At 33.2% G+C, this 23,083-nt stretch overlaps 1 protein-coding gene across 1 annotated transcript; it reads right to left on the bottom strand.

Moving 5' to 3' along the window:
* Positions 1–10,655: 10,655 nt before the first annotated feature.
* LOC127734241 (alpha-(1,3)-fucosyltransferase fut-5-like) lies at positions 10,656–19,138 on the bottom strand. The gene is made up of 3 exons (XM_052244017.1): positions 18,766–19,138; positions 15,126–16,423; positions 10,656–10,912 (listed from the first exon to the last, which is right to left on the bottom strand). The coding sequence occupies exons 2-3, from the start codon at positions 16,266–16,268 to the stop codon at positions 10,853–10,855; spliced, it is 1,203 nt and encodes a 400-aa protein (XP_052099977.1). The 5' UTR covers positions 16,269–16,423; positions 18,766–19,138; the 3' UTR covers positions 10,656–10,852.
* Between the last annotated feature and the right edge of the window lie 3,945 nt (positions 19,139–23,083).

Genomic DNA, 23,083 nt, shown 5'->3' with positions numbered 1-23,083 from the left:
TATGGATCTTTATGACATTGTACTGCAAGGTTCCATATCACAAAGGGAAAGCTTGGTTTGAGTTTGGGGGTAATTGCCCTAAACTTTTAGGAATTTGGGGCCAAAAAGGTGCAAAAAAACCAAGCATTTTTCTAGTTTCCAGACAATAATTTGTGTTCAAGTGTATGGATCTCTCTGAAATTGTACTGCAAGGTACCATACCACAAAGGGAAGGCTGGGATTGAGTTTGGGGGTGATGAATCATAAGGGGGTTTCAAAAAATTTGGGGGGGGGATTTTTTTTTCCTTTTTTTTCTTTAAAATTTTCCATTTTAAATTGGTTATTTCTGATTTATATATAAAAGCAAATAATAATGATATGGTTTGAATAGGTAAATTAAAAAATTTTAAGTTCTTAGACTACTTTCATTCTGTGTGAGAAACCTATGCTGTGTCAAATATTTAATTACAATCCAAATTCAGTGCTGTATCAAGCTTGAATGTTGTGTCCATACTTGCCCCAACTGTTCAGGGTTCGACCTCTGCGGTCGTATCAAGCTGCGCCCCAGCGGAGCATTTTATCTATTTTAATATCTGTCATGATGTATTTAAATGGGCTTTTATGGTTACAAAGGAATTTTATTTTTAGATATTACTGTAAAATGTTGCTGATTAAGGATTTTGTTTATTTTTAGCCATGACTATGATGTCATTTTCTATTTTAATACCTTTATTATGTAATTTCCATTTTTAGATATTACTGTTAAATGATGCTGATTGAGGGTTTGAATGCTGGGATTGATTTTGGGGTTAATTGCCTCCAAATTTTAGGAATTAGGGGGCAAAAAACAAGCATTTTTCTAGTTTCATGACAATAACTTGTGTGTAAGTGTATGGATATTTATGAAATTGTACTACAAGGTTCCATATCACAAAGGGAAAGCTGGAATTGAGTTTGGGGGTACTTGCCCAAAACGTTTAGGAATAAGGGGCCAAAAATAAGCATTTTTCTAGTTTCCAGACAATAACTTGTGTTCAAGTGTATGGATCTCTCTGAAATTGTACTGCAAGGTACCATACCACAAAGGGAAGGCTGGGATTGTTTTTGGGGGTAATTGTCTCAAAATGTTAGGAATTAGGGGCCATAAAGGGGCAAAAAAACAAGCATTTTTCTAGTTTCATGACAATAACTTGTGTGTAAGTGTATGGATCTTTATGACATTGTACTGCAAGGTTCCATATCACAAAGGGAAAGCTTGGTTTGAGTTTGGGGGTAATTGCCCTAAACTTTTAGGAATTTGGGGCCAAAAAGGTGCAAAAAAACCAAGCATTTTTCTAGTTTCCAGACAATAATTTGTGTTCAAGTGTATGGATCTCTCTGAAATTGTACTGCAAGGTACCATACCACAAAGGGAAGGCTGGGATTGAGTTTGGGGGTGATGAATCATAAGGGGGTTTCAAAAAATTTGGGGGGGGGATTTTTTTTTCCTTTTTTTTCTTTAAAATTTTCCATTTTAAATTGGTTATTTCTGATTTATATATAAAAGCAAATAATAATGATATGGTTTGAATAGGTAAATTAAAAAATTTTAAGTTCTTAGACTACTTTCATTCTGTGTGAGAAACCTATGCTGTGTCAAATATTTAATTACAATCCAAATTCAGTGCTGTATCAAGCTTGAATGTTGTGTCCATACTTGCCCCAACTGTTCAGGGTTCGACCTCTGCGGTCGTATCAAGCTGCGCCCCAGCGGAGCATTTTATCTATTTTAATATCTGTCATGATGTATTTAAATGGGCTTTTATGGTTACAAAGGAATTTTATTTTTAGATATTACTGTAAAATGTTGCTGATTAAGGATTTTGTTTATTTTTAGCCATGACTATGATGTCATTTTCTATTTTAATACCTTTATTATGTAATTTCCATTTTTAGATATTACTGTTAAATGATGCTGATTGAGGGTTTGAATGCTGGGATTGATTTTGGGGTTAATTGCCTCCAAATTTTAGGAATTAGGGGGCAAAAAACAAGCATTTTTATAGTTTCATGACAATAACTTGTGTGTAAGTGTATGGATATTTATGAAATTGTACTACAAGGTTCCATATCACAAAGGGAAAGCTGGAATTGAGTTTGGGGGTACTTGCCCAAAACGTTTAGGAATAAGGGGCCAAAAATAAGCATTTTTCTAGTTTCCAGACAATAACTTGTGTTCAAGTGTATGGATCTCTCTGAAATTGTACTGCAAGGTACCATACCACAAAGGGAAGGCTGGGATTGTTTTTGGGGGTAATTGTCTCAAAATGTTAGGAATTAGGGGCCATAAAGGGGCAAAAAAACAAGCATTTTTCTAGTTTCATGACAATAACTTGTGTGTAAGTGTATGGATCTTTATGACATTGTACTGCAAGGTTCCATATCACAAAGGGAAAGCTTGGTTTGAGTTTGGGGGTAATTGCCCTAAACTTTTAGGAATTTGGGGCCAAAAAGGTGCAAAAAAACCAAGCATTTTTCTAGTTTCCAGACAATAATTTGTGTTCAAGTGTATGGATCTCTCTGAAATTGTACTGCAAGGTACCATACCACAAAGGGAAGGCTGGGATTGAGTTTGGGGGTGATGAATCATAAGGGGGTTTCCAAAAATTTGGGGGGGGGGGGATTTTTTTTTCCTTTTTTTTCTTTAAAATTTTCCATTTTAAATTGGTTATTTCTGATTTATATATAAAAGCAAATAATAATGATATGGTTTGAATAGGTAAATTAAAAAATTTTAAGTTCTTAGACTACTTTCATTCTGTGTGAGAAACCTATGCTGTGTCAAATATTTAATTACAATCCAAATTCAGTGCTGTATCAAGCTTGAATGTTGTGTCCATACTTGCCCCAACTGTTCAGGATTCGACCTCTGCGGTCGTATCAAGCTGCGCCCCAGCGGAGCATTTTATTTTTTATAGAATTAGAAGGTAAGTCTACATTAAATTAAGTCTGAAAAAAATGACTCAACGCTCTGTAATTTTTCCCCAATTTTTGAAACATGCATAATTTAAAGAGCATTTGCTTCCCTTGAACCCTCGATCCCCCCTACAAATTGCCTAAAACTCATAGGCCGAGATTACTCTGATGTCCAACATCTGTTTTTGCAATTCCTGCATTTTAACTCTTTTATTTTCAAATTGAACACACTCGGCCATTCAGCTTATTTGCATCATATATGAACGAGGTGTTAGATTATGTTTTCCTATTGAATAAGGGTCATTTTCATAAATCAGCTCTCATAATGCATTGAAAATTACTTTTTCTGTTGGTCATGTCCAGGGAAAAAACTTAACGGTCGCCTGGGCGATCTTTTAATTCAGTTGTGGTAGCCCAGGTGGCGAATTGAAAACAAAGTACCCGACAGGCGGAAATCCGCTGTTTACCGTGGCTCCGAGTGCCGGCTACTTCACTGACAAAAATATAAATTCAAAAAGAAAAAAAATCTTTTTAAAATGTATACAGGCAAGTGTCGAGAGTCGTATTGTCGCAAAGTCGCGGTTGTGATAAACAAGGATGTAAAATCAGAGTTTACCTTTGACTAAATATAGTTCACGTTAATTCAGTTCACTGATAGGTCGTCTATTTAAAGTCCGGAAAGTATTGTATGTTTGCAAGGATAACAAGAGAGACGTTCCGATGGTCATTTACAATATGAAGCGATCAAATACCCTGTTCGGTTTTGGCTTCAAGAAAGCGAAGAAATTCAGAGAAGATGACAATAGCATGTTATGAAATAATATCAGTCAAATAAAAGAACGTATAATATATAATGTTGTTAAGAATCTGGAAAACAGTACCTTTTGTAGTTCCCTTTTCAAAGCCCACGTGGTGTCCAGAGAATGAAGGTAAAAAAGGAAGGAGAATATTGTCGACCACAAATAAATAACATTAGTTCAAAATCATTTTAGTTTCCTACTATCTGAACAGTTTACAAAAAAGAGAAAATCAGAGGAGATATCAATTTTATGACAATGCTTTTGAAATACGTGTACAAGTCTTTTGAGAAAAAATGGGGGTCATTTGTTTACAAATGTACGTAGTTACACAAAATAAATCGATCAAGATATTTAATAAATTAGATTATTAAAGAAATAAAATTAAATATTTCATCGATCATCTACATGTATTTGAGGACAGAGAATTCTTTTTAAAAAAAAACTGGTACACAGGGTATGAAGATTCCCATTTTGTAAATGATTTTTTTTTTTATTAAATTTGATTGAAGTCAACAACAAAAATAAGGCAAAATTTACATTTTCCCAAGCATCTAAATCACCTCCAGGTATGCTCAGAATGCAGGGTTTTGAGTCTAAAATTTCAAAATTTTCTTGGGGGGGCATGCCCCCAAACCCCCCTAGCAAGTTCAGCCCGCACGCGGGCTTCACCAGTGATACTCATAGTGAAATAAATTGGGCTACTAACTTTTTGTCTGGGCTAACTGATTTTCAAGTCTAGTAACCCAGCTGGCTACTGGCCTTACAAAGTAAGTTAAGTTTCACCCCTGATGTCACAATCTTTTAAGTTAAAGTAAAAATACCAGTATTGATGTGTCAATGTGAAAACGTCAAATGTGAGAAAATAGCGGGTGGCAGGTAAATTAAACTTATTTAAATAAAGAGAAAAATGAGCTAATTGAGGCTTGATTTATATAGATTGTTTTCCTATTGAATAAGGGTCAATTGCATAAATCAGTTCCCATAATGTTGGTCATGTGACATTCTTATAAAGTGAAAGTTTAAATGAGGGTGGTAATGGGGGTACCTTCATGACGAATAAAGGTAAAAAATCTTGACAAATGACATTAACGGTAATTTTTGGTGCATGACGATAAAATGAAGACTTTCTTCAAGACGATAAAAAAACTGACAGATTTTGACGAATCACGTTAATTTTTTGCCAAAAATAATGGTAACGATTATTATTTGAGACCTCTGATGAATCATGATAAGGATATGTTGACGAATCACGGTAAAATGTTAACATATTTGACGCTAACGGTAGCCGAAAATGACCGTTAGACGCCTGACGGTAAAGGGCATTCATATCCTCTAAAATGTCAGTATTGATGGCAGAGGCGGATTTAGGGGGGGGGGGGGGGGGGGGGGGGGCCAGGGGGCCCAGGTCCCCCCTTTTGTGGGATAAATTTGGCTGATTATATAGGGAATCACTGGAGCAGGCCCCCTCTTATGAAAATTTCTGGATCCGCCACTGGATGGGTCAATGTGAAAACTGTCCAAATATGAGAAGATAACGGGTTAGCGAATTTTTGAGAAGAATTATTATTACATGTATATTTGCAATATTTAAAATGCATAGTTTAAAATCTTTCGAGTTTTAGGTTCCACCTACCATTTTAGAAAACTGGGATTTCATTGCAGCTAGTCTATTAGATAACATTTTATAGTTTTGAATGTTTCTTCATCAGTTTACTAAAATTAGGTGGAGGTATGTTCTTATTTCTGACAGAGGGGTACTCAACCTATATCAATTGTGTATGAAGCGATTGATAGTTGCTAGATACTGAATAATTTTACCACAAATTTGTGCAAGTTTTAACCGGTGTATATACTCAAAATATGTTAATAAAGTTCATGTCTTTTTCAGGACTTCTGATCCAACCATGTAGTATGGCATGTTTGTGAGATATGGTTTTGGCCAGTAGGATGTTCATGAAGGACCTGTAGTACAAAGTATATCATTGGATTGAGCTCATTGTCTAAGTGTATTATTAAAGTGCTTTGCTTTGAGCTCAGTTCATTGTTATGCAATTCATTCTTTGTGAAATAAAGATTTGACAGACAACTCTATGTACAAGGAATTGTCAAAGTAGTATCCGTTCTATGTACAATGTAAGTAATAGGGAGATAAAAGCATTTTATTTAGATTTGAACCAAACATTTTTTGTCCATTAGCCAAATTAAAAAAAAAAGCACAAATTCACCAAGCAATGCTACTGGCGCTACTAGCAATATGATGCTAGGTTCTTTTGTTACACTTTAATTTTATGCCCCCGCCGTAGCGGAGGGGGCATTAAGTTTTACCCTTGTCCGACTGTACGAACGTACGTACGTACGTCCTAAAATGGGTTTCCATTCTCTAACTTTAGTTTGCCTCAACCAAATGTTATGAAACTTAAACGCAATGCTTATTACCACAAAACACAGATCAAGTTTGAATTTTGGTAGCGTCACTTTTACCGTTCTAGAGTTATGCCCCATTAAAAATGGAAAAATTGTTGAATTTTTCGTTTCCGTTCTCTAATTTTAGTATGCCTCAACCAAATGTTATGAAACTTATACCCAATGCTTATTTCCACAAAACACAGATCAAGTTTGAATTTTGGTGAACCGTTCTTGAGTTGTGCCCCTTTATAAATGGAAAAATTGCTGAATTTTTATTTTTTTCTAAATATCAAGTAATTTTAATATTGGAGTTATCTTCCTTTGTCCATGATTATAGTTGAATCAACTACAATCAATGCTTTATACAATGCAATGTTTAATTTTGACTTCCACTGATAAAATACAGATCAAGTTGAATTTGGGTAGGGTCACTTTAACCATTATTGAGTTATGCCCCTTTATAAATCGAAAGATTGCTAAATTTTTAGTTTCCATTCTGTAACTTAAGTTTGCCCCAACCAAACATTATGAAACCTATACACAATATACATTACCACAAAACTAAGATCAAGTACAAATTTTTTGTTTCTGTTTTCTAACTTTAGTTTGCCACAACCAAATGTTATAAAACTTATACACAATGCTTATTACTACATAATACAGATTAAGTATGAAATTTGGTGGCGACACTTTTACCATTCTTGAGTTATTTCCCTTTATTAACATAAAAATTGCTGAATTTTTCGTTTCCGTTCTCTAACTTTAGTTTGTTTCAACCAAATGTTATAAAACTTATACACAACCGTTTTAGAGTTATGCGTGTTTACAAATAGAAAAATTGCTGAATTTTGAGTTTCTGTTCTCTACTTAAATTAACCTCAACCTAATGTTATGAGACTTACACACAATGCTTATTACCACAAAACTCAGATCAAGTTCAAATTTGGGTAGCATCACTTTTACCGTTCTTCAGTTATGTCCCTTTTTAACTATATGATATGCAAGCGGGGGCATCATCTGTGTCCACATGTGGACACTATCCACATTTTTTTACATCTGTACTGCCTACTGGCGACTCAGTCCTGAGTGTAAATGGTCATTCAGTATGTTAAGAAAAAGACCAAAATTTATAAGGCCTATCTGGCCTAATTGATTTCTAAAATATATTTCATTGTACATGTTCAACATTTATCATTCATTTGTTTATTTCTTAATTTGTGTGAATTAACAGTAAATGTTAATTACTACACTTTCATACCATAACAAAACTGCCTTACTGTATTGGTATCACTTATAATTTGTATCCATATAACAAATAAACTGAAAAGAGAATACTTTTGCAATAGCTTTTTCATATTGAATACTAAAACTTTTTAGATATTTAGACATATTAAGTAGATGTTCATAATATCCACTTGACATTTTATCATATGACTTCTGTAGTTAGTTATGAGTCTTTGAAGCATGCTCACAAAGGTTCTTTTGTTGATATCATTTTCATACTGGTCAAAACTTTTTTCTGCTTTGACCAGCTTTGGAGGAGATATTTTCAAAGAATTAATAAAAAATAACACAAAAATTCACGTTCTAGCTCATCTAGCCCGAATCATCATGTCAGGCATTGTCATTACTAAAAAACATTAAATGTCTGAGAAACAATTTCCATATTTAACCGAAATCTTTTACTTATGATACTGACAATCCCCCACAAAGTAATATAAATAGAACTATACAAATAGTAAGCAAATACATGTTCTCAGATACCATCTCCCATATATTAAGAAAAAAATGAACCTATTATGTGTTCCTCTCCTAACTACAAAATGTATCCAAAATCAAAGATGTGGAACATATATATTCTATCATAATCATTTGGTAATTAATGCAATTAGTATCTCTTCCATGCCCGTGTTGAACATAAAAAACTAAATATTACATAAACAACACCCCTAATGCTTATGTTGGTTGTCATTGTGCAACACAGTTAATACATAGAAAACATAAAACATAGAAATCCTTTTGTCATATAAAACACTGTCAAACATCCAATCATACTATCCACACTGATCTGTGTCCACACTTGTTTACTTACAAAATAATGAACGAAAAACAAATATGTTACACAGCAACAAACGACAATTACTGAATTACAGGCTCCTGACTTGCAGGCACAGGCACATACAGAATGTGGAGGGATTAAACTAGTTTGAAGGCGCCAACCCTCCTCTACATTATTTGCAGGATATAGACAGAGGGAGTTCATTCACTTTTCAGGTTCTTGCTAAACTGCAATTAATTCAAGACTAGAATAATGCAAGAATATGATTTTCTTTTATTTTTTTTCAGCAAAATAAGGCATATTTCAAGATAGATTTGCTATTTCTTTGTTGCCTTACAACTGCAGAACTATTTTTTCGTATATAGAATCATTGCATGGTATGACCTCAACATATGGATCACTGATCAAAATTAAAATTTTGTGATCAAGTCCGTATCTCAGATACTATTATTTCAATTATATTTGGAGTATGGAAAGATTGCAAGGTGTACATGTTCGTCTGGCATTTTGAATCTGTCCTTGATATTTGGTGCATGGAATGATTGTAGTGTATACATATAAAAAAGAAGATGTGGTATGATTGCCAATGAGACAACTCTCCACAAGAGACCAAATGACACAGAAATTAACAACTATAGGTCACCGTACGGCCTTCAACAATGAGCAAAGCCCATATCGCACAGCCCCGAGATGACAATGTAAAACAATTCAAACGAGAAAACTAACGGCCTAATGTATGTACAAAAAATGAACGAAAAACAAATATGTAACACACAAACAAACGACAACCACTGAATTACAGGCTCCTGACTTGGGACAGGCACATGCATGCAGAATGTGGCGGGGTTAAACATGTTAGCGTGATCCCAATCCTCCCCTAACCTGGGACAGTGGTGTAACAGTACAACATAAGAACGAACTATAAAAATCAGTTGAAAGAGGCTTAACTCATCAGATGGATAAAAATACAAAAACTACAAATACAAGTGGACGTGGCCGGGTACTTGTACATCAAAACAACAAAAAGACACTAAGTACAGATTTGAGAGTACTCGCAGTTACTGACAGCTAGTTCAAAGCCACTAACAACTAATAAAAAATATCATGCATCTAAGACTAAATTATCAATCCGTACACATCCAACATCCAATGGATTTAGTGTAAAAACGTCATAAACAGTCAAGAGGAAAACATGACCTTGTGCAATGCCAAGATACAGATATCGACATATTGTAGACCCATGAATGTGTATATGTATATAAAAATAATATTTAGTTTGCTTTTAATTTACTGATAACAAAATCAATATCCTGTTCTTTTGACAGATCCAGTCTTCTGACCTTGACCTATGAACATGTATCCAGTGGCGTAGCAAGGCCATTTTTAAGTGTACGCCCGAACCTCGGCAAGGAGTCTGAAGGCACCCAGCTGCCCCAGGACAGAGGACCTCCGGGTAGGGGTCGAAACCCCCCGGAAGCTCACGCGTTATCGTAAAAAGATACCATTTATGTCAATTCAAAATTCATCAATAGCAACATACTTGGTCGGTTGAGAACAAAACTTTACTACATAGAGATGATTTCAGCTTCCCAGTTGTGAACTTTCTGTTTCTATGTAGCAACATTCCAGTAGAATCTGCATATGAGTATATATCTCCTATTTGATACGATATTTCAGAACTTGCATTTCCCATCATGATTTCCTTGAATGAGGTTTCTAATCACAAGGAAGCTATTAAACCAAGATTTCCAAGTGGTGAAGTTGAAGGCATCCCGACGATGACGACGGACATGTTCCATTATTGTAACCACAATTCCATCCTCTTTTCCTCGAATTTGACCTACCGAGTTAGACTTATGACCGAGTTTTTACTAACATGAGCAACACGACGGGTGCCACGTATGGAACAGGATATGCTTACCCTTCTGAAGCACACGAGTCCCCCCGTTTTTAGGTGGGGTTCGTACTGTCTAGTCTTTAGTATTCTGTGTTGTCTTTTATGTACTGTTTGTCTTTACGACCTCCAAAATTCATGTGCACGCCCGGGCGTTTTGACGTAAACGTAGCTACGCGTCTGGTATCATTGATAATGTTAAGATCATGTGATACCTGAAGTAAAACCTTTATTTTCAAGACGGTATAGATAATTTCAATCTACGACTATATTAGGTCGATAGAATCATTTCACCTTATGTACCTTGACACCAATTACTAGTATCAGTTTCTCGGTAAGGTCTGAAGAACAAAGAGCTGGTTTTGATCATTGTTGATGGCCGTACAGTGACCTATTATAGTTGTTTACTTCTACGTCGTTTATCATCTACATAGTGGAGAGTTGTCTCATTGGCAATCATACCACATCATCTTATTTTTGCAAGAAGTCTTTTCGACGCCGTGACGAGACACGTATTTTTAAGTGCAGAATTGATAGACAAGGGAGATAAATAAAAATTGCGTTAAGAAAGACACTGGAACCTTTATTTTTTGGACTAAAACATGCTGTTCTTATATTTTTTTCTTTAATTCTAGCAAGGTTTCAATCTTAAAATCAAACTTCTAAAGTCTGTATCTCGAAAATTGCTACTATTGTTGCCTATGGGAAAAATAATTGTATTTTTCAATCCTAAGAGGAGTTGTAGATGTTTAACTGTTGTTATCTGTGAAGGTTGTTGAACAGGTATCTGTCAATATGTCTAAATGCACCATCAAAAAGCTGTAAAATGAGGTCAACATAATTTAAATTAATAAAAAAAAACTCAGATAAATCCTTTTAAGAAGTAAAACTTGTTTACAAGTTAACGTTGCTTAACAGTTTGCATTCACCATGAATAAATACCAAAAAGAATGAGAGCGATATTAGACATGATCAGACATTAAGACGCAAACACTGAAAAATAAATGGATTTACATTCGTCCTTATCTAACTTTTTATTAATAATTTAAAAAATAATTATTACACTGTTTGAAGTTGTTGGATTTATTAGTCTATAATTTAGAACATATTCGATTAAGACAAGCTATATGGGTCATTATAAAAAAAACATGCAAATATATGTCACAGACATGAAAATATATCAAAATAACACTTGTATATGTTAGATATGAATGTTTTGTGATACACTATATACAGTTTACAGTATGAAATGTTATAAAAACATCCTTAATGTTTTCAGAAACCCTTGGATATAGCCAGAATTAACTGTATAATTTTTTTCTATAGTACCTTTCAGACCTGAAATAGGACTATTATTCATATTCTTTGTTATTAGGATTGATCACTTTTTATTGCATTTTGATATATACAAACATCCTTTTAATGATTTGGAAAGTGTATGTTGGTTTTATAATAACAAATTTCAACAAAAAGAAGAGTCTCATTTTTTTAAGTCACTGGAGTAACCAATAGACAAATTGGTTGGGTAAGAGTTATCTTTCTCAAGTTTTCAGCATTTACAATAGGTTCTCCTCTAGCAATGTTACCTGTAAGCATGTAATGCAGACGACAAAAAAAAATCTATGTTGGAAATTAGTGAAAAAATCTTAAAATTAAGTAAAAGCTGTATCGTAAATGAAATTAGTGTCTATGGTGTACCCCTATAAAAATCATTTTCCGAAAGATTTCCTAAACTTTGATTTACTAGTATGAAAAGATATTGATTGTAGAAACAAGCATCGGATGAGGAACAACATATAAAATAGGGGAATGGAGCACTTATTTTGAAACTTAATCTAAAAATACACCTGTACGTCATTGGTGTTACTGCCAATGGTGAGACCACTTTAATAAAATAAAAACCATTGACCAGTTTAGTAACACCACTGTATATAATATGACAATCAGCAATTTTTTGTGTTTTTTTCATGTTTAACAACCGAAACATCATATCATATTTATAAAATATAATACTTATTTAACAATGTTTTAACAAGATAATGTATTACCTATACCAAGTTTTTACAAACTGGTGTATGCTGGTAACATCACTGACACCATTTAGTAACACTATTGACATTTTTAGTTATTGGTGTTATGTTATATAAATTGGGATTTTTTAGCCTAAGAATTATTTTTTTCTTTTTCTTTTGCTTAGTGTTTTTTGTTTTGTGTTAATACTTTATAAAAGTAAAATTTGAACTTTGTTGTCAATGGTGATACTTTTTTGTCATTGTAGTTACTGAAGGGTCAGTGGTGTTACTATATAAAAATGCAATAATTTTTATTTTTTCATTAACAAATGATAGCTTTTTTAGGTCGTATACGAAGGATTAGACATTAACTTATCATTCAGTCTTACACATTTTACATATATTCAGTTTTAGTGTATACTTTAATATTAACATCAGCCATAATTAGGACAGCTATGCGTGTTTTTTACAACAATTTATTCTGAAATTTATGTCCAAATAGAATGCATACCTATAATAAATGTGGATAGTGTCGACATGTGGACACAGATGATGGCCCCGCTTGCATAATATATAGGGACATAACTGAAGAACGGTAAAAGTGACGCTACTCAAATTTGAACTTGATCTGAGTTTTGTGGTAATAAGCATTGTGTGTAAGTCTCATAACATTTGGTTGAGGCTAACTTAAGTAGAGAACAGAAACTAAAAATTCAGCAATTTTTCTATTTGTAAACACGCATAACTCTAGAACGGTTGTGTATAAGTTTTATAACATTTGGTTGAGACAAACTAAAGTTAGAGAACGGAAACGAAAAATTCAGCAATTTTTATGTTTATAAAGGGACATAACTCAAGAATGGTAAAAGTGTTCTCACCAAATTTCGTACTTAATCTGTATTATGTAGTAATAAGCATTGTGTATAAGTTTCATAACATTTGGTTGAGGCAAACTACAGTTAGAAAACAGAAACAAAAATTTGTACTTGATCTTAGTTTTGTGGAATATTGTGTATAGGTTTCATAATGTTTGGTAGGGGCAAACTGAAGTTACAGAATGGAAACTAAAAAATCTGCAATCTTTCGATTTATAAAGGGCATAACTCAATAATGGTTAAAGTGACACTACCCAAATTCAACTTGATCTGTGTTTTATCAGTGGAAGTCAAAATTAAACATTGCATTGTATAAAGCATTGATTGTAGTTGATTCAACTATAATCATGGACAAAGGAAGATAACTCCAATTTTAAAAATTACTTGATATTTAGAATAAAATAAAATTTTTGCATTTTTTCCATTTATAAAGGGCATAACTCTAGAACGGTTAAAATGACGCCATGAAAACTCTAACTTGATCTGTGTTTTGTGGTAATAAGCATTGTGTATAAGTTTCATAACATTTGGTTGAGGCAAACTTAAGTTAGAGAACGGAAACTAAAAATTTTGCAATTTTTCCATTTATAAAGGGGCATAACTCTAGAACGGTTTAAGTGACGCCACGAAAAGTCAAACTTGATCTGTGTTTTGTGGTAATAAGCATTGTGTATAAGTTTCATAACATTTGGTTGAGGCAAACTTAAGTTAGAGAACTGAAACTAAAAAATTTGCAATTTTTCCATTTATAAAGGGGCATAGCTCTAGAACTGTTAAAGTGACGCCACCAAAATTCAAACTTGATCGGTGTTTTGTGATAGTTAGCATTTTGTATAAGTTTCATAACATTTGGTTGAGGCAAACTCAAGTTAGAGAACGGAAATTTTGGGATGTACGTACAGACGGACAAGGGTAAAACTTAATGCCCCCACCGCTACGGCGGGGTCATAAAAATAATGTCAATAAGTAGTAATTTTACCCTTAACAAAACACTGAAAGTGGTTTGGTATTTAATTTCTTTTTTAATAACTAAATGCATGTTTTTATATTTATAACACCACTGACATGATTCTATAAAAGGATGGCCTAAAATTGTTAAAATTGAAGGAACTCCTAATTTTCCCCATTGCATATTTCTGAATATAGTTGCTACCATATTTACGAAAAGCAGGACATATTTTATTTAATTTTTAAAACAATGACATCAGTTTCCCGAAATTTCCCTCATCGGAAATATGCATGTTTTTTTATAATGACCCATATACGCCTGTCCCAATCCAGGAGCCAGTAATTGAGTGGTTGTCCTTTTTCACTGGTTCTCATGTTTGTTTTTCGTTTCTTTTCTTGTTTTGCTTAGTTTTTTGTTGTTCCGTTACACCACTGTCTCAAGTTAGGGGAGGGTTGGCGCCTTCAATAAAATTGAGAATGGAAATGGGAAATGTGTAAAAGAGACAACAACCCGACCAAAGAGCATAAATCAGCCCAAGGCCACCACTGGGTCTCCAACACAGCGATACAATCCCGCATCCGGAAGGGTAAACAAAAATGTGTACTTAGTCTAGTTCAGTGAAAATAAATATGTTTAACCCTGCCACATTCTTTATGTGCCTGAAGTTCAGTGGTTGTCGTTGGTAAATGTCGGTCATATTTGTTCTTCGTAAATTGTTTTGTTATGCATTATGCCGTTAGTTTTCTCCATTGAAGTTTTGCATATTTTTCATGACAGGGCTTTTTATAGCCGACCATACGGTATGGGTTTTACTCATTGTTGAAGGCCGTACGGTTGCCTATAATTGCTAACACCCAGTTCATTTGAACTTTGGTAGATAGTTGTCTCATCTGCAATCATATCACATCTCCTTATTTTTATATAAAAGATGATTTTTGCTTGTGGTCATTAAGATACTACTAAATAGGATTAATGGATGTTATATAGCTCCAAACTATTCTGCGTATTTATACATCCCTGGCTTTCTAAATTCTTATGTTTAAGTTTGGGAGTTTCTGCATGATGAAGTTATGTCATGAAAGTAAAATCGTTTACAGTGCCATTTCATAGGTTTAAAATATTGTGATATTACATACTTTTCATACCTTTTCTTCTATACTCCAAATGAAAACGAAATGATTGTGTTTGATACTTACATTGTATTTACCACATGTATCATCTTTGAACCATTTCTCTAAGTCTTTATATACTTGTAGGTTAAAAGGTTGATGTAATCTATCACACAATCGACAGAACCCACTGTACATCGATGAGATGGCCGTATATGTACGTTTCCAGTCATAGAACGAATTATACAAGGACTCGTTGTTGCTAATATTTCTTATAAACTGTATTGCTGATGTAAGATTTGTAAAATCATATACATTTATATACGAGTTTGGTACAACATGATCGTTGTTCTGATGCTCTTTCCAGTTCACTATGGGAATAATGTCCTGTAAAAGTGAACTCCAATATTTTTCTGTGATGTAATCCCGACAATATCCATTTTCAAAAGCAAGTCTGAATTTATATCTTTTAATCTCTTTAGGATCAAGACAATAAAATTTGTCGTGATAGTCACATTTTAATTTCTTACGACTACATTGTCCATATACATCCACCTGAAAGTGCTTGGATAACTCCTGGATTATCTTATAACGTCTTGCATCGTCATGGCACCGACTGATAACCGCCATCATGTCCTTTGAACGGTATGTATAGGAAACGTTATTGTATTCTGATTTTACATTGCTGTTATTTACATAGTAACCATAAGGATTGAAGATAGTGGAATAGGTTCTGTATGACATGGTCCAGTTAAATATTCTACCCCACCAATTCATATTCCCTTCTATCAAAGTTGTTGGTTCTAATGTAAACAAAATCCATGGTTGTTGTAAAACTCGTAATGGTGGAAGGTCTTTCTTTTTTAAATCTCCGTGGTGAAACAATATGGCATCGGCTTCCTTCTGACGCGTTCTGTCCGATGTCACTTCACATTGTTTGCTACATGTCATGAATTTTTTCCTAATTTCACGTTCCCAGTACATACTTTTAAAAAACGTAGTCCATAAAAGAAGAACACTTTTTGTTTTATTCAGCAGTACTGTGTCGTTATAAATTTCTAGGTTCTGTTCATCAGTATTATAAAACTGACTGGTAGCGAAACTTGGTATAAGGGTATAGGATTTGTCCAAATAAAACAATATGATCGTTGACAAGATTATCAAAAATACAATATAGTATGTCTTGTATCTACAAAATATGTTACAAAAGTTCTCAAACCATTTTGTCATTTTAGTAAATATACATTCATAGCTTTATGTTACAGTATTATGTTACTATCACTCCGTATGCTCCGCAGTCATCAACTATCCTCGAAAAAGTTCATGTTCCTATATGGCATGCATGGTGGTGTGAGCTTCCTATTTGCAGGGATTTAAAACGCAATCTAAAAGAGAACACCAAAATTACATCGACAAAATAGTTCGTATTTCTATAAATCGCAAGCAAAAACATAGAATCTATTCATTTTAAACATGTAGAATCCTGGCGTACTATGCTATTAAAACACTAATAGTTAAAAAGCTAATAAAATTTGGTATACATAAAGGGGCATTAGCTGTCAAATTCATGTTCACCGATTAGACTCAAATTCTCATATTTGATTTATAAGATACTAAAACGTATATCCAAAATATAAAAAGTCTGAGATAAACAATCAACAATGCATGGGCTGGATAATATGTATCAGCATTGTGTATTTTAGTCTATACGCCATCTAATTAACCATCGAGGTGACCTCCGAAGACTGCCCGACGGTCAAATATCCCGATATAAACATAGATATAGATATAAAATTAAATAGAAAGCGAACCCGTGCAATTGGATTTTTCTAGGTCTGTTTGATTTCATGTTATAGGTTAAACAAATATGTAAATCATCTTTTACCTGTATAAGAATGAGTTTTGTTGATCTAATCAGTCAACCAAATGGTTTACTCTTGTTTCACTTTCAATGTTGAGATTCTTTTCCTTTTAATAGCTGAACACGCCTAGTTCATGCGTAACTCATCTCTAGCTAAGGGGTTAAATATAAGGTCACAGGAATACGGTTTCAATGAGGTCGAATTATTCACTTGCTAGTGAATAATTCATCAGCGATGTTACTTAGCTCATTTTGAAAAAAATGAACTAAACTCGCTGCTAAAAGCAAATTATTATTTCACTATTTCATTTTCATTAATGATTGAACAAAAACAAAATCTTATTTTAATTTTTTTCATATCTCGTAGCTAATGCCCCTTTAAGTTATATGGAGTCCTATAGAAATTGTGTTTGTCAATGAAAATATGCAGACGTACCTTTTATGACTATAAAGAAAGTGCTAAATTTGTCAGGTTGACTTAGAAGGGTCTTCGACGTGCACAGAGCGTTGCACTCTCCCTACAGGAGGCTTATGAAAATGAATATGCTGGCCTGGTAAAAACTGAAAATAAGTAATCTTGCCCAAGACAGGACTAAGATGAATATCCTTTCCCACAAAAACTGCAGGAAATAATAGTGTACAAAATCAAAAATAAATTTTGACAAGTTTTTTTTTCAATTTTAGGACAAAACTAATACAGTAGTGTTTACATCATCTAAAAATGAAAACTTGTTATACGAAAGAAACAAATAAATTCTACTCCTAGTAGTACCAAATTATGAGGCGCGGATTTAGTAAAAATCAGTATATTTATTTAAGGAGCTCCTGGAATATTTCAGGACCTCAATAATTGAATTCAAAATATTCACCAATCATCGAGGACCTCCTGAAATGTTTTATGGCCTCCATAATTCGATTTCAGGACCTCCATAATTCGATTTCGGGACCTCCATAATTTGATTTTAGAATATTCTGAAATATTGTAGACCTCCAGAAATAATCGGTCAAAGTTGTTTTATTTCAAGAGGTCCTCAACTTTTTCAGGATATAATTAATATTTATGAATGTCCATAATCATATTTATCTTACCTCCAATAGATTTCTGGGGATATGATTGTTAAAGGACTACACGTGGTGACTACATATATTTGATATAGGGTGTTCTAAAAAATATGGGGTTAGTTACCATATGGGGTTAGAAAGGAGTTACTTCCCTTTCAAAACGAAAAAGAAATCTGAAAGGTTTCATCAGATGAAGAAATTGATAATGAACGATTGAAACAAATTAATAAAACAAATTTGAAGCTAACAAGTTGATATGTTAGCATTTGTTTTTTGTATAGACAAATGTAAGTTGGTTCTTAATTTAATATTAGTTACATGGTGTGTTAGTGACCTAATACGATATTATATATGAGGTCAGTAAATTCCAATTGGGGTGAAAGCGAAGCTCGAATACGATATATATGGGGTCAGTAAATTCCATATGGGGATTCGAGCGATATATATGGGGTCAGTAAATTCCATATGGAATTTACTGACCGCATATATATCGTATTAGGTCACTAGCACACCGTGTAACGAATTTATCTTATCGACTATATCTTTACATGTGGTATTTAGACTAGCGGCCTATCAAAGTGATTAAGTCTTCAATACTTAGTATTAAGAACCTACTTCCATTTGTCTATTTGTCTATTAAAAAAATTTAGTGAAAACAATGGGAAAAAAATATACCAGAATCCTCTACTCAAGAACCTGTGGAAATGACTACCGATATTGTTTGTTTTTTTTTAAATGTGGATTTATCATGTTTATATGAAATATATTATATACATGTATAAATAGCAAAAATACTTATCTTACCTTTTAACTTATCATTCAGCTTACGGTTACCTGACCAATCGTGACAATCTCGTGACAGCGATATTGTTTTCAATTAAACTTATTTTTCTGATTATTGGTATTCACTATCTCCTATGTACAAAAAGCGGTGTATGTTCAACTCGTCAGTTGAGAGCAGCGAGATACCAACGGCTATTTATAGTCCAATGTTTAGTGTATTATTGACCAACGTTATCTTTAGCAGTTTGATTGTCGCAAAACACCTGGATTATTTTGGATGCATAAGTATTAGCATAGATGTATAAACCCATAGATGAAGCATCAGAATCTCACTACTGTTATCTATTGTTAGATAAAAAGAATCTTGGTCAAATTATTAAACTGATGTTCAATGTGTGTAGGTGGCACGGTAGTATTTCCTGGCCCATAAGGGATAATGATAGCCTTTTTAGGATTTTCACCCCTTTCTAGCACTGCGAAAAATTCTACATACACAGTTAACTGAAGTACTTTCATTATACTAATCAGAAATAAATTTGAATATGTATCATGACCGTTTACTTTTTTTGCTATTTTTAAAAACCTAAGGCCACTAGTGCTTTTAGGTCTTTTATCATGCAGTGAATACAAAATTAAAAAAATTCTCAAAAATTCATTTTCACCTGTTTGTAAAATTATTTCTTATTTTTCTACACCTGATTCATCCCTCAGTTTGGGAAAGTATGTTCAGTTGATACTGTATTTTTAGTCCAATCACACTGTTCAGATACATTGACCTAAGTAGGGTACACAAAAGAGCAACCTAAATTCTGGAATGCAAATACTACTGTGCTACCTTAACCAAGACATTACAAACTTGAAATCAGTCATGACACCTATGATGCATAGACTTCTTACTAGGAAACATATTACAATAAAGAATACTAGTCTTCACTTATTTCTTACCAAAAAAAAATTAAAAAGTATACCCCTACCCCAGCTGGCAGATTTTCACTTTTTTTTCATCTGAACATTTTTACTTAAGGAGTGAACAAAACCCAAATATATGTTGTTTCAAATCAACACAGAAGTAAACCATGGTGATTCAGGAGGAATTATTGGATTGCCAACTCTCTTTATAGTTAATCTGACTGAAAGAAACAGTTTAAGCACCAAATCATGAAAACTGATAGTAAAGTCCATTCCACATTTTACAGCATGCCTTACATTCCTTTAAGCATTTCCAGATTATGAAGGCAATATAACAAGACTCTTTAGATGGCAGTTTACTATTATTCAAAGATCTTTTTGACAATACATGTACTAGAATATATCTTTAAGTTGACTCATTGTCTATTTCTCATGTATGCATTCAGTTAAATTATGTCCCCTTACATAATCAATTTAGCTTTATTGTGCTTTTCAGGGTCAGAAAATCAAATAAATTAATGACATTTGCATGGAAAATGAATAAACTATTTAATCTTGCTGATATACAATCATAATCACATTCTTTGTCCAAAAAATTGTCTTGTCAATGTAAAGAAACCCCTAATGCTATCTCTATTTCAGCTAAATATAAGGGCTAAATGAATAAGTAAGGATCCCTTAACCACTTACTAGTTCCAAAAAAGCTCTTTACTGGTGTCATGTTACCACAGAACTACAAATTAAACCTGAAGAAAACTAGTATAGCTGTACTTGTGTGGAAAAAAATAAAAAAATATGCACTTTATTTATTACGGTGAAAATTATAGGACGTACAGGAGACTAAAATATGTCGCGTCTCAAATTCCAGTTGTTGCACAAGTGTCAGACACTGCGAAAAGTTAAAACGAAACTTTATAATTAAAAATGTATTGCAAGTTACTTAAAAATAAAGAAATTTTACTTTCTAGGTAAATATTAACATTATTACCCACAGATCAGGCAAAATTTGCTGAATCAGCAATTTTCACTCCCAGGGGTGAAATTTAAGGGCTGTTTTTATTCTAGTTGCCCTTAATCAACTTTTTATTGATAAACTTACAAATTGCATAGGTAAAAAAAATACCTTTATTGATTTTGTGTAAACATATATATCCCAGTTAAGGTGGCACGGTAGTATTTCCTGGCCCATAAGGGATAATGATAGCCTTTTTAGGATTTTCACCCCTTTCTAGCACTGCGAAAAATTCTACATACACAGTTAACTGAAGTACTTTCATTATACTAATCAGAAATAAATTTGAATATGTATCATGACCGTTTACTTTTTTTGCTATTTTTAAAAACCTAAGGCCACTAGTGCTTTTAGGTCTTTTATCATGCAGTGAATACAAAATTAAAAAAATTCTCAAAAATTCATTTTCACCTGTTTGTAAAATTATTTCTTATTTTTCTACACCTGATTCATCCCTCAGTTTGGGAAAGTATGTTCAGTTGATACTGTATTTTTAGTCCAATCACACTGTTCAGATACATTGACCTAAGTAGGGTACACAAAAGAGCAACCTAAATTCTGGAATGCAAATACTACTGTGCTACCTTAACCAAGACATTACAAACTTGAAATCAGTCATGACACCTATGATGCATAGACTTCTTACTAGGAAACATATTACAATAAAGAATACTAGTCTTCACTTATTTCTTACCAAAAAAAAATTAAAAAGTATACCCCTACCCCAGCTGGCAGATTTTCACTTTTTTTTCATCTGAACATTTTTACTTAAGGAGTGAACAAAACCCAAATATATGTTGTTTCAAATCAACACAGAAGTAAACCATGGTGATTCAGGAGGAATTATTGGATTGCCAACTCTCTTTATAGTTAATCTGACTGAAAGAAACAGTTTAAGCACCAAATCATGAAAACTGATAGTAAAGTCCATTCCACATTTTACAGCATGCCTTACATTCCTTTAAGCATTTCCAGATTATGAAGGCAATATAACAAGACTCTTTAGATGGCAGTTTACTATTATTCAAAGATCTTTTTGACAATACATGTACTAGAATATATCTTTAAGTTGACTCATTGTCTATTTCTCATGTATGCATTCAGTTAAATTATGTCCCCTTACATAATCAATTTAGCTTTATTGTGCTTTTCAGGGTCAGAAAATCAAATAAATTAATGACATTTGCATGGAAAATGAATAAACTATTTAATCTTGCTGATATACAATCATAATCACATTCTTTGTCCAAAAAATTGTCTTGTCAATGTAAAGAAACCCCTAATGCTATCTCTATTTCAGCTAAATATAAGGGCTAAATGAATAAGTAAGGATCCCTTAACCACTTACTAGTTCCAAAAAAGCTCTTTACTGGTGTCATGTTACCACAGAACTACAAATTAAACCTGAAGAAAACTAGTATAGCTGTACTTGTGTGGAAAAAAATAAAAAAATATGCACTTTATTTATTACGGTGAAAATTATAGGACGTACAGGCGACTAAAATATGTCGCGTCTCAAATTCCAGTTGTTGCACAAGTGTCAGACACTGCGAAAAGTTAAAACGAAACTTTATAATTAAAAATGTATTGCAAGTTACTTAAAAATAAAGAAATTTTACTTTCTAGGTAAATATTAACATTATTACCCACAGATCAGGCAAAATTTGCTGAATCAGCAATTTTCACTCCCAGGGGTGAAATTTAAGGGCTGTTTTTATTCTAGTTGCCCTTAATCAACTTTTTATTGATAAACTTACAAATTGCATAGGTAAAAAAAATACCTTTATTGATTTTGTGTAAACATATATATCCCAGTTAAGGTGGCACGGTAGTATTTCCTGGCCCATAAGGGATAATGATAGCCTTTTTAGGATTTTCACCCCTTTCTAGCACTGCGAAAAATTCTACATACACAGTTAACTGAAGTACTTTCATTATACTAATCAGAAATAAATTTGAATATGTATCATGACCGTTTACTTTTTTTGCTATTTTTAAAAACCTAAGGCCACTAGTGCTTTTAGGTCTTTTATCATGCAGTGAATACAAAATTAAAAAAATTCTCAAAAATTCATTTTCACCTGTTTGTAAAATTATTTCTTATTTTTCTACACCTGATTCATCCCTCAGTTTGGGAAAGTATGTTCAGTTGATACTGTATTTTTAGTCCAATCACACTGTTCAGATACATTGACCTAAGTAGGGTACACAAAAGAGCAACCTAAATTCTGGAATGCAAATACTACTGTGCTACCTTAACCAAGACATTACAAACTTGAAATCAGTCATGACACCTATGATGCATAGACTTCTTACTAGGAAACATATTACAATAAAGAATACTAGTCTTCACTTATTTCTTACCAAAAAAAAATTAAAAAGTATACCCCTACCCCAGCTGGCAGATTTTCACTTTTT

This window comes from Mytilus californianus, unplaced genomic scaffold, assembly GCF_021869535.1.
Source record: "Mytilus californianus isolate M0D057914Y unplaced genomic scaffold, xbMytCali1.0.p SCAF_3, whole genome shotgun sequence".
Lineage (NCBI taxonomy): Eukaryota > Metazoa > Mollusca > Bivalvia > Mytilida > Mytilidae > Mytilus > Mytilus californianus.
This window is presented reverse-complemented; position numbering and strand designations above follow the sequence as displayed.

What these genes read in the sequence shown, in the direction of transcription:
- LOC127734241 (XM_052244017.1), bottom strand. Translation starts at nt 16,268, where the DNA reads ATGACAAAATGGTTTGAGAACTTTTGTAACATATTTTGTAGATACAAG. An exon ending in ATACATGTGGTAAATACAAT is followed by an intron (nt 10,913 to 15,125) that starts GTAAGTATCAAA and finishes CTCATTTTACAG; the next exon opens with CTTTTTGATGGTGCATTTAG.